The following is a 12,680-nucleotide window of genomic DNA, read 5'->3' as shown; positions in this document are numbered from 1 at the left end:
TACGTATATTTTTATTCACGCATTTTATCCCAATTCTTACTAGCGAGGTGAATAATCATGGGAGACTTACAGACCGTAATTTTCGGGATCTGCCACGTAAGTTAGGACCATCATCAGAATAAATTCCTTCACAAGTTTCTTAAGAGCCAAATTTGGCCTTTTCTCAAGTTTTGCCTCTCCTTGAAGAATAAATAAATTAAGAAGTCTGGTGCTGAGTGATGCCTTCTCAGTGATGCGAAGTTTTCTATCCATGTTTACGTGTTGGTATAAATAAGTAATAGCGCGAGGCCAAGCGTTAACTTATGAGCGTTGGCTTATATGAGAAACAAGTCGAGTTGAGTTGCCTTTCCGTTCTGCGCTCCCTGTTTGGCTTCTGACAGTCGTGCGTCATTAAGGACGTAACGAGTTGCTCCGGATTTTGTCTCAGCAATTTGCGGATAATCTTTTTAAAGCCCTTATACTTGTGACATCTTGGCTGGGAGTGGAAACTTTTGTTTGAGCTCCAAGCTAAGAGCTTTCCGCTTGTGCAATACGAGGAAAGAGAGAGATGGAACTGGGCTGTTAGATCAAGCTCACTGGAAAGTTATATCCTGAGTTTTCCACGTCCAACACACTTGGTTGTTCAACTCAATTTCCTGCGATTTTTTTTAAGTATAATTTTTTCAGCAATCGTTTTTCTATTGTCATTGTTATTAAAGATACGAGTTAACAGTAAACATTCTGAGCATAATCCTCATCACTGCTGTCGCAAAATTATACATTCAAACATTGTTAAATGCAGCGAATGCGAGAATCTTGATTGACACCACGGCTGGTGCGTGGTAAGAGAACCGATGGTCTCGCCATACATTTTTGCGGACAAAACTTTGCGCCAGTACATGAAGACTTGAACTCCATTTTGACTAATATATCCTATGAAAGCATCGTTAGCATATTGCTGACGTCATTTCTAGATTTGTAGTGCAAATATAGGGTCAAATCTACGCCATGGTATACAGCGGTGCTGATCGATAGCCTAATTAATGTTCATGAATAATTGATTTCTCGACCTGCATATTCATTCCACTTGAATTGATTTCACGTATTCTTTTTAAAATCAGAAGGCGACTCGAGCATGAATCTAGTATAAATACTATACAGTATTATAAGTCCACGTATCCTTTTTTAATAGGTTATGTCACTGAACGTTAGCAGACAAAAATTGTTTACCATGCAAAAATATTTGCCATGCGTTCGCCGTCTAGCTTTGTTATTTTTTTTATTGCAATGATCCGAATGCATCGAAATGAGATTTAAATTTATGAAGCGCTCTTCATCGTGTCCGGTAATTGCTGCATCAGGTATTCATCAGGAGGTTGTGCTTGCCTGGCATGAGAGTGAAAGCTGGAAATTCAATGAAAAGAAGACTATGGAAATGATGCAATTTAAATTGTCACTCAAGCTTTAATCGAGTGAAGCGTCGAATATGAATTAAAACTTGAAAAAAATGGCCGCCTAAAATTGTATTATATTCCATTTTTTCTACATTTATCATCAAAGTTTGCTTATCTAAGGAGAAAATTTAATTATCGACAAAAACTTTTAAGTAGTCGTGTTGAAATAATTGATAGTCGTCCCAATATAGATATATGTATATCCCGGCGCTCTATCTAGCCTCATCTAACATTCTATGGGTCAACGGGTTGGGGCTATACATGCCCACATATTTATGCTTGGTCTTTCTGTACCTCGATTATAATGAATTCCATCTCTTATCACGAATCGCTCTCTTTTCTCTTCACAATCATCACGAAAAACATCATTGTTTGGGAGAACATCAAAACGAAATTTCTTAATTTTACCCGCATTCTGAATGATATGAACGGAATTCAGAAATACCATGGGAATTTTTAGAGTGCGTGATGTTGATTGAAGACCTGAAGCCATCCGTCACAGCCATCGGCGTGCTAACTCTATTACACGGAGCCAATAACTCCTCTGGCGCGAGCCATAACTCTGCAATGATCGCCACTGCAGAGCGCGTGCCTTCTCCGCCCGATAACTTCATCAAGGGCTGATTTACTGACATTCCCTGAGAGACGTGCTCTCAGCGCCTCATAACCAATACTATATATTGTGCTTCTCTTCAGAATGTTTTGTGCTTGCGGAATTTGTTGTGTGGGCCGCTGAGGTGATTGAGGAGGGCTGGGGAGATTTGTTGCTGCTTTACGGGAATCTTCATTTTGTATACGTATAAGCGTATTTATCGAATCTTCGTTACCCCTGTTAGGATGAGTTCTCTAAAACAATTTTTTTTCAATTACTTGCCTCCTGCACCTTTTTTTAAATATTCGAGTTTCAAAGAGGAATGTAGTGTGATTACCGACTTGATTTCCATACTACTGTAAGATTGTTACTTTACATTCGTATTTCATTGTTTTTCTACAAAAGTTGTAGAAATTGTAATTATCTATCATGAACACTTCCCATATAAGTACGACGAATCACATTTTTGAATTCTCGCACGATTCTGCAATTTTCCGGGCATATTCATTTCATTTCTGGCTGATGGTGCTCCTGATAGGTTCGGCTTCGTATCTATCCGACAATTAAAATTTTAATGTAATTCTAGCTCGTCCCTTTGGAATACATTCTTCATTCAATTAAGTGCCATTAATGCATTGGAACCGCTCTACTGTCTTACCGACCTCCAACAAATTTCAGAACATTCTAATGATTGTGTGTTTCTATAATTTAAGTATTCTCGAGTAACTTTTTATTTTCAAGTGAATAAGAATGAACTCTCTACTTATGAATAAATATAAAAATTACCGTGACCGAATAGTGAATCCATTTGCCTTTGCAGATTTGACTCGGTCTTTGGAATTTAATCAAGTTGGTTGACAGATTGGCACACGCGCATTTTGACCCAAACCATTTTATTTTATTTTTTTGTTTAACCTTGTCCTGTAATTTATGGATCGTATATAATATACGTAATTATACCATCCATAAGTAATTTATTGATATTATATGACATGCTACAATTCTAAATTCTATTAGAGTTCTGCTACTAAATCCCGTTTTTCTTAATATATTCGCCTAATATTTCGACTTTACCTTTAATGACGTTCATTTTTTTCACGTTGAATAAACTTGAAGCGACAGTAATACTGTCATATCGTCGTATTTTGCAGCATTATACTATGTTATAGTAACCTAAATTATATTGTAATATATATTTTATTGTATTAATTTCTGTATATTACTTTATATTATATTATGTTATTTTAATAGCGCTTGTAAAATCCTATTTAGGGGTAGAACCTAAACGGCTATTAATTCTCTATTTTTTTATATAGTATGTTTGGCCTTGCATGAGGCAATATGGCCGCTGTAATCTGGCTCCGATCAGTTATCCGCGACAGCGATCTATGTCGAGACTCCCGAGCGATTGATGACATCAGATCACCATCTATCTGAGCCTTTTCAATGTGAACATCAGTGAATATATATCAGTTCGTCCATTGAAAAGACTGCGATCATCAAAGTAATATTGAGTTAGAACTTTAGTATACGGTATGACCATGTTATGATATTTCAAATGCATATTCTTTTATGCATGAGTAAATGTCGCATTTACTTCATTTCACGAAGTGATTCATATTGCTTGGAAAGTCCTAAATAAGTTTCAAGAAACACTTAGACTGGTCACAATCAAAATTATTCATTTGACTGAATTGAATTGTTTGTATTTATCGGTTATTTATTATTTAGTGTATATTGTTCATTTGGTGGCTTACTCAGCATCTTAGAAATGATTTCCATGCATTGGCTTTTACTGTAGTTACGATATATCTTTGGCGAATAATCATCTATGAAATGCAAGAGTGTATATCAATATATGATAGGCTGGTAACTGCTGCCAACATGATATATTCCCTCACTCTTTGCCGTCCAAATTTTGCTGCCAAAATAGTTCCCATCGCCATTTTAGTGTAATTGCCATGATTAAACTCTTGAAGAAAATTTTTCATAATCATCAGTTCAATTGATGTTGTAGTCGAAATGCCATGAGTAAACTCTTTTCTTCGAAAAATAATTTTAATTATCGTCATGAGTTATATTTTCGTTTATTATGTTTGCAGGCTCGTACCGGTCGCCGCGCATCACGGAGCACCCGACCGACATGACCGTCCCCCGCAACGAGCCGGCGACACTGAACTGCAAGGCGGAGGGCAAGCCGGCACCCACCATCCGCTGGTTCAAAGACGGACAGCTCGTCAGGTGAGCGAAATTGTCATGTTCATGCATGGACAATTTCTTCGTACTTAAATAATTTATCATTGGTCGTACTATCTAAAATAGTTACGAGTTCGTAACTCCATCATCAGCTCATCATTAAGGGCTTTTCAAGCTAAACCCACCAATCACAGACGAGAATTCGGCCGCTACGTGTACTTAGGCCGCTTCGTACTACCGCGAGTTTGGATAGTACGACAACTAGTTGCGAAGGCGCTCGTTTAGATTTCAGGAAAATCACAATTCTAGAATTTAATTTTTCGAAAAGAATATTCTATGTATTATGCTCTGGCATGTATTTATATATCCCCTTATTACATACAAACGTTTATGAAATTTAGAAATCAAATCTGCCGATGTATGCAATATGTATATTTATTTGCGTTGTGTTTGTATCTTTTCTTCTTGTTTTCGCATTCTTTCAAGATTTCATTTATCAATTGTCTGTCCACACAATTTATTCGGGTACGATGGTCTGGTGCTTTATAAAAGTAGCTAAGCAATGTGCTGCATTAGTGTCGCTTCTTTCTTCAAACTTCGGTGTCTTGAAGCTTCGGTTGTTCAATTTCCAATCTTCGGTTGAACAAATTTCAATCCTCGGTTGATCAATTTTCAATCTTCGGTTGTTCAAGTTTTATCTTCGGTTGATCAAATTTATATTCTGTTTTGTTAGAAATTTTTGACCACTTAATGTTGATAGAAGACGGAATTAAATAAAAAAAACAGCTAAATAAAATAACAATAATTGTTTAATACAATTCAATGACCATCTAATAACAAACATTGTCTTACTTATCTGTTTTTGGTGGTGGCAGTATTAAAATACTGTAATGATCACAATCGTTTTTATTCAGTTTTTAACTAATTAAATCAATAAATTCGTAATTAATATAAGGGTACACTCACAGAAAAAAGTGATAATTTATCCAAACAGCGATTCATTAATTGACTGGCGAAACTTAAGCACCTCGTTTAGTTGAAAAAAATGCATACTTCGAAGTTGCATTTTAAATATATCTAAATAATTGCTCTTGACGCCTTCGACACTGAAACCATGTTTTGCCCATCAAACCGTTGATGCTTAAACATGGTAGTCAAATTATTCAATGTCTTAGTAAGGACTCTCAATATTATTACAGTTTCTGGTCGCAAGTATCATCCACTGAACTACTGTTAAAAAAACGACGAAAATGGCTTAAATTCTTTATGAATCATAATGAACATGTGCACGATTCTATTAAATTATCCGTCAATTTGGAAACGAATAGCATCAGTTTCCGACCGTCAATGTCTTCAATGAGCCGTGCTCATGCGACATGTATTGGGAGCATCAAAAAGAATCGCTCACTTATACGTAAGTGCTCCAAGTTCCAGCATTATGTTACGGTGCACAAAACAACTGTCGGACGATGCATGCTTCTGTACCGCAATATCTAACTTTGGCGAAAATTCCTACCGTTTTCCGCATTTTTCCAATCTGGTGCTGGATGAAGTTCTCAGAAATACCTCGTGAAGAGCTGAGTCGAGATTCTCCTGGTCGTTCTTCTGGCTAATAAAGTGGGCAGAGACTCTTCAAAGAGAACGTCTTTGGCTCACCGAACTCGGCTCCTTGCTTTGGAAATTCAGTTCGCATGCCGCGGAAAATACGCTCACTTCTGCTTCTTTGCTCCTTAAGGCCCTTACACTGACGGAACCGCGAGACCATGAATTCTTTTACCAGGCGCCAAAAAAATGAAAAGACCGCGCTTCTTCCAGTTTGGGCTGAGCTCGAAGCTCCTCGTTTTTGGTCTTTTGATCGCTCAATTCTTTCAAGTTCCTCACGCAGCTGTCGGTGGTTCATCTGTCTTGGGTTAATTCTTGGCGAAATTATTTTACTTAAGTTCGTTTCAGAGAATCCAGTGCAGAAAGCGCTCTATGTTAGAGGCTGTGCTGGGAGCAGTTAGCAGTGTAGCCAGACACCAGGTCATGTGTCTTTACACGAGTTAATTTGACACCCCGATACTCTCGGCTTAATACATGCTCTCCTAAATTATGGCGCCCCTTGTTCAATGTTCTGCTGACTCCTTAGGTTCAGACGGTGTTTGCATGGACCGCTCTGTCTACTCGCAGACGAGCCTTGTTTGCTGCTTGATGACTAAACCGCGTTAACATTGCACGCTCCTCAGACCGGCTGTTACATGACTAATGGTGACTGTCACTGGCTTGAAGTGCGCCCTCTTGGCCTGATCTTGTTGTACGATCGGTTACACTCGTACACGATCACAAATCCTGCTCCAACAAGCGAATCGTGATCGTAGCGCGGATTCCTGACCACCTGTGCGACGGCTAGTTTTTTTCTGTCGTTTTTACGTATCGTTTCTTTTCTATTCAATATATTTTGTGGGGATTTTATTTTGTCCCGTATTTTTCGTGCATGGACAATTTTCTTCATATTTTATTTATGTGTATGAGCGTTCACTTTAAATACATTTGAATTTACCCATCGTAACTCGCTATCACAGCTTGTTGTGTACGTATTGGTAGGTAGGTACTTAATTCTTGTTAAAACGGTTAAAAACTTCGTGAATTACAGCAGTGTATTACTTATAACCTCGCGAGCTAATGGCTAATCATAAACAATGCTTAATGACCTTTCACCCTCGTAATCCACATCGCTGGTTCTAAATCAGGGATTTTGTTACGCGCCTCCGATGCCGCTGCTCGCCGCGGACCTGCCAGCCTGAGGAAGGATTTATTATGCAGTGGGGAGTTGTTGTTTTGAGAATATTGGACGAGCGTCAACTGATGACTCTATCTCGCCGGCTCTAGGGAAATTACTGCTCGCGAGACAACCGCACAATATTTCTCTTTTTACAGATTCTTATTCGCTCAAGCCTCGTTATGCTGCAAAGTATTTGGGTTATAAACAGTCGCTCTCATAGTCGCGGAATTTAGTTCTTCCGTACTTACCTGGGCAAGTGGCAGTGAAAAGTTCATGAAATATTTTGCGGTGTGAAACGGAGGCGCTGAAATATTGCGTCAAATTGCATTCCGAAACGTAATCTTGTGCAATCTTTGTAGACGATTTGTTCTGTTTTACAGAAATGTGTATTTTCTAGGAAATGCTGTCTTTATAGCTTCCGCTCTTTATATGTCCATACTTATCAAGTTTTTTTTTTATTTCTGAGCAGTCGAAAATTTTTCAGGAGAGCTAACACGGTTCATAGTCTAAGGATACGTTGTTAGTTAAGATACTTCACTTGTACTTCCCTCCGCATCATTCGTTTTGAACTTTGTTTTCGTAACTGGTCTAAAGTTGTATGACTATTTCATTACATGTAATAGCATGAAGCATTTGCGGAGTTATTCAACCTAAAAAGTTGAAACTGTTATTATTGAATGAATGTGACAGCCACAACACTATTCGTTTCACTTGCTCGTGTGGATGCAATTTTTTTCAATCGTAGAAAACCATTGTAAGGGATTGCAATCAGACTCTTGAAATTTATCGTTTAGCGTTTTGATTCACCTTTGACGTGACATCATTTAGATGCGCTTTGTATTTCGTCATTGTATGGGAATCCCACCACAGAGGTGCGTGTAGGTATTGTCTGGTTATTCTTGTGATTATCATGTATACATATATCCAGTGGTTTATATATAGGTGATTATGAATATCATTACTTGTATTAATATGTTACTTATTTTCGCCATGTATGCATTATATTCTGATTCGTTAGTGTCTGTAATTTGTTTATTTATGCATTTTCAGAGAGGCTCCGAAACCTGAGGCCGGAGTTAGAAGTGCTAAGGAAATTCGCGGTTTATTTATTTGTATTCTCGTATCCGTCATTTGTTTATTATTATAGTTATCTATTAAAAGTTGGGGAAATCAGAATTTGTTTGCTTATTTATTGAATAGACCCCAACACCATTCTGTAACTATAACAAATTTTCTATTTTTGCTCAAACTAGACTGGCTATTGTATTACTTTACAACACAAACCGCGAAAAATTTCGCGTGGTTTCTTGCTATAGTCTTAAGCGCTTGCGTCGTTGCTGCCGCGTGAATTTCCCACCGCGAGTGATGTTACTTCTTGATAGCTTGTATATGTAACTTTGCTCATCTAATGTCACCTCTCCTAGAAAATTTATGCATGAATATTGCATTATTTCTGTTTGTAGTTCGTCGCTCGTTGATAATTTATAAATGAATGTTGAATTATTTCTGTATACAAGAAGGCATTTGTTATACATTAAAATTGCATTATTTCTGTATGCAGATCGTCGCTTGTTGATGATACAGTGGGGGGAAATAAATATTCGTACACTTGAAAAATCGTATTTTAATGTATGTAAGTACACAAACTTAACAGGAAAAGTGATTTAAATTATGTATAGAGACGCATAGTATTCAAAAATACTATCAAAAGAAATTAAATCTCAATGCAACAAAAAACAATGCAACATGTTCACTTCTTCGGGTGAAAAAAGTATTCGTACAAAACAATAAATCCGCATTATTTTAATTTAATACCTGGTTGAATACCCTTTATTCAGCTCAACAGACACCAGTCTATTTCTATACGTCTCGACCAATGATTTGCAGATGCTGACTGGTATTTTACACCATTCTTCTTGGCACACCACCTTAAGATTCTCAATGTTTGTTGGGGACCTTTTCTTAATTTGAATCTTCAAATACCGCCACAAATTTTCAATCGGATTTAAGTCCGGCGACTGGCTTGGCCATTCCATAACGTGTGCATTTCTATCAGCGAACCATTTCTTTGTGGATCTTGCAGTATGCTTAGGATCGTTATCCTGCTGGAAAATCCAATCACCAGGTAGCTCTAGTTTCTCAACAGAAGTCGTCAAATTATTTTCCATTCCTGTTAAGTTTGTGTACTTACATACATTAAAATACGATTTTTCAAGTGTACGAATATTTATTTCCCCCCACTGTATATACATGGATAATGCTTTATGCCTGTATTCAGAGTTTGACTCCTTATAATTCATACATGAATTTTCATTATTTCCTTATACTCATTTTGAATTTGTACACGAACGTTGAATTATTTCTGTCTACACGTTGAAAATTAATACTCTAACGCTGCATAATTTACTTCTGTATGCAGGACATCACCGAGCGACCCGAAGAGCCAGCGCGTGCTGCTGCCCACGGGGTCTCTGTTCTTCCTGCGCGTGGTGCACAGCAAGAAGGAGGATGACGCTGGCGTGTACTGGTGTGAGGCCTCCAGTGATGTCGGCACCGTCATCTCTAACAACGCCACGCTCGAGATTGCCGGTGAGTCAACTTGTCGTTTACGACTAGTTATTCTCCTTCCAGGTAGTCTGCGACTAAATCGTCTACGTCTGAGTATAGTTTAATTATGTCTTCTACGTCTAAATAGTTTCCGGCTGGGTCGTCTAGGTCGTTTAAGTCTGAGTTGTCTAATTCGCTTACGTCGAGTCGTCTACGCCTGAGTCGTTGTCTAGTTCGTCTACGTCTGGGTCGTCTACGTCTGGGTCGTCTAAGTCTGGGTCGTCTAAGTCTGGGTCGTCTACGTCTGGGTCGTCTACGTCTGGGTCGTCTGATGTCTGGGTCACCTTCGTCCCGGGTAATATTTTCTGATTCTGATGTTTGAAAAACTATAAATCGTTTATACTCAAAAAGTGTTTATGCATCACATGAATTGCACACGCGTACCACTAATTAATAATGATCAATGTATCATACAACTAGAGGTGTTTCATCTTGCTATTTCCCAGTGTAACTTTCTTGTCTATCTCATATAAATTACCATCTAAAACGGTACGCTTCCATGTGTCGTTCATTTATAACGATAGCTCCAACTGACTTGGTAATTGGCATAACAGAACTGAGACAATTTTTTTTTCTTTTGCATTGTTTTATCTATAAAAGCCTCATGCTATTTTTTGAGTGACTGATAACACTTTTTTAATCTGGGCGAAGCTTGCCATCTATGAGAGCCTACTATTTCATTTAAAGAAATCATTCCAACTTCATTTGTGGAGTGCTAAAATATGACTGTTGATCATCAGATATACAAAGTAAAAATGTGCAGAAAAAGAATGGGTGATCTAGAACGATTTCCTGCTTAGACTTCGCTGGATGAGACGGGCTAGGCTTCAAAGACTTTCATTGACTAGTAAATAGTTTTTTCTTAAAGTTTTTATGGAAACTTAACTTTATTATTGTCGACTGTATATTATGGGTTTATCGCTCGATCGTCAATTGCTTTAATTCCGTCAGGTTTTCGTTTTCGAAGTGGCTTTATTACGGCGTCTTACACACTTGCTATATCGCTTCGACCCGCATTCTTAGTATTCTTAACACCGTATAATGCACGTTTCATATTACCTACCTTATTCATCATTATAATTAAATTATTAATCGTCATTAATCAGATTCGCCGATAAGAATTAACCAATTTTTCCGTCTGTTGATATAAACTTAGTGAGCATTTCTGAAGCTCCGTTGAAATTCAAAATGTACGACTTACTTCGCCTCATTCGTTTTTATGTACTTGCTTATACGTTTCTTATGATCTCCATAGCTTGTTTTATTTTCTTGTTCAGACTCAATAAAAATCGGGCTAAACTTGGAGAAAGCCACCGATTTTAAGCCTCGTACACAAGTGCCAATTTCGAATCTATAATAAGATGCCAGTGAATCATAGAGTTTGTGAAGCAGTTCGAAACTTTTATTCTAGACTATTTCTATTTTGTCCCGAGTTTTCGTCGATTTATTGCTGAATATCCATCCCAGTACATGTCTTACGTGGGGAAATATAATGTTATGTCACGCACAAGGTGACGCATTTGCAGCTCAATATGCCATTCTCTTCTCGGCTCGTATCCCGACTTCCGCCGCAATCATTCTTTGCTTTGTTGTATCAATTTCTTCGGGATTGGCTTCACTGTTATTTTCTGGCTTAAAAATTCATCATGCGCGTGTATCGAGAATACTTGGGAGGTTCTGTGCATGTGGTTTGTATTGCGCCGCGTCATGAATTATTTCGTGTTACTGAGAACATGGAGTGGCGGCTCTCGCCATATTGTGACTCTGCATGCATATGAACCAAGAACATTGAGTGATTTTCTACCTGACTGTGTTGCGAACAGCGCACTCTAATTTCCTCATTGGACTCTGCCCGTGCTGTGATTTGAAGAATTTTTCCGCGTTCCATTTGCCTTTCGTGGAAAATCATGGCAATCAGCAACAGAGTACGGGAACTAGAGTAGTTCATCCAACTGTCTCATCTGGACCAACTTTGCCATCATCTGGCCGACCTGAAGTTGGATGCTCCTGTGATGCCGGCGGTGACGGCGAGAATTCTGAGTTATCCAGGGGCGGCCTAACTTTGCATCGGAATCCCGTGCCATTCTAGCATGGGAAAGTGATTTCTGCGGCGACTAACCTATAGCTTGATAAAAGTTGAACCTTGGCTGATCATTCTCTGTCGGGCCGGACTATACCAGCGATTATCTCCGTTAAATGTCTGCTGATGACTCCTATGAATGGAGTCGTGCTTCATTACGAAGTAAAAATCAGTGTATGCTTTTCGCCGAGGAATTTCATTATAACGTTTCTGCTTCTGTTTGATGTCGCCTGTAAAAATAAAATTTAATGCGCCGGATTAACCGGCACCAGTGTTTGTAGTCACTAATTGGAATACTCGAGAACCAAAAGCTCATTTCATGGAACGATTCTCGTGATTGCTCTTGCTTGTATTCAGCGCTTTTTCTTGTTATTTCAACTCTCTACTTTTGCTTGACTAATTGCCATAACTGGAAGAGCTTTGATGGTGTACCTGGCTTTGCTTTCATGATCAAAGTGAGCTATTTACGTGCCAAAGTTCTTTAATGCATCATCACCATGAGTATTGGTGACGTCAAAGTTTCTCACCTTGACGATTTGCTTCAATTTCATGTTTTCGTACATAGTGAAGTTCTGCGTTTAACTATTGAGATTAAAATAGCTCATGGCTAGTGCTTCTTTTTCGGATTTTAAGACTTTCAACTTGCCAATCAAACTGTGAATCTTTTAAATAAATTTGTAACCAATGATTTTCTATCTCTTAGATTAGAACGTGGCGCTTCATTTTCTTGACTGATTTCATTCATCGATGTGTTTTGAATGTTTTGCTTTATCTCTGACATGTATACATATTATATTTTGTCAGCAGTGCAATAATGTAGAGGGATCATGTGAAGGAGGTGATTAATTTATCAGTTCAGTTATTTTAGATTTCAATGTTTATTTACTGCAATTTTCAAGTTTCACCTTATTTCATCAGTTTTGTCATCGCCATTTTTCATCGATTTTGACGCACCACAAACCGGACTTTTGATTAATTTTTTTAGTTTCTTCCTGAAATCTCTTTTCAAGT

General features: G+C 38.1%; 1 protein-coding gene across 1 annotated transcript in view; it reads left to right on the top strand.

The window, feature by feature from the left end:
- Positions 1–12,680, top strand: part of LOC108678088 (roundabout homolog 2) — a 111,262-nt gene that overhangs the window by 86,282 nt on the left and 12,300 nt on the right. Inside the window, exons 2-3 of the mRNA XM_018166431.2 lie at positions 4,128–4,266; positions 9,402–9,571. Of these exons, the coding sequence (XP_018021920.2) occupies positions 4,128–4,266; positions 9,402–9,571 (309 nt within the window). The remainder of the gene's footprint in view (positions 1–4,127; positions 4,267–9,401; positions 9,572–12,680) is intronic.

The sequence above is a fragment of the Hyalella azteca genome, unplaced genomic scaffold (assembly GCF_000764305.2).
Source record: "Hyalella azteca isolate HAZT.00-mixed unplaced genomic scaffold, Hazt_2.0.2 contig10360, whole genome shotgun sequence".
Lineage (NCBI taxonomy): Eukaryota > Metazoa > Arthropoda > Malacostraca > Amphipoda > Hyalellidae > Hyalella > Hyalella azteca.
The sequence above is the reverse complement of the archived record's forward strand: the minus strand, read 5'-3'. Positions and strand labels throughout refer to the sequence as shown.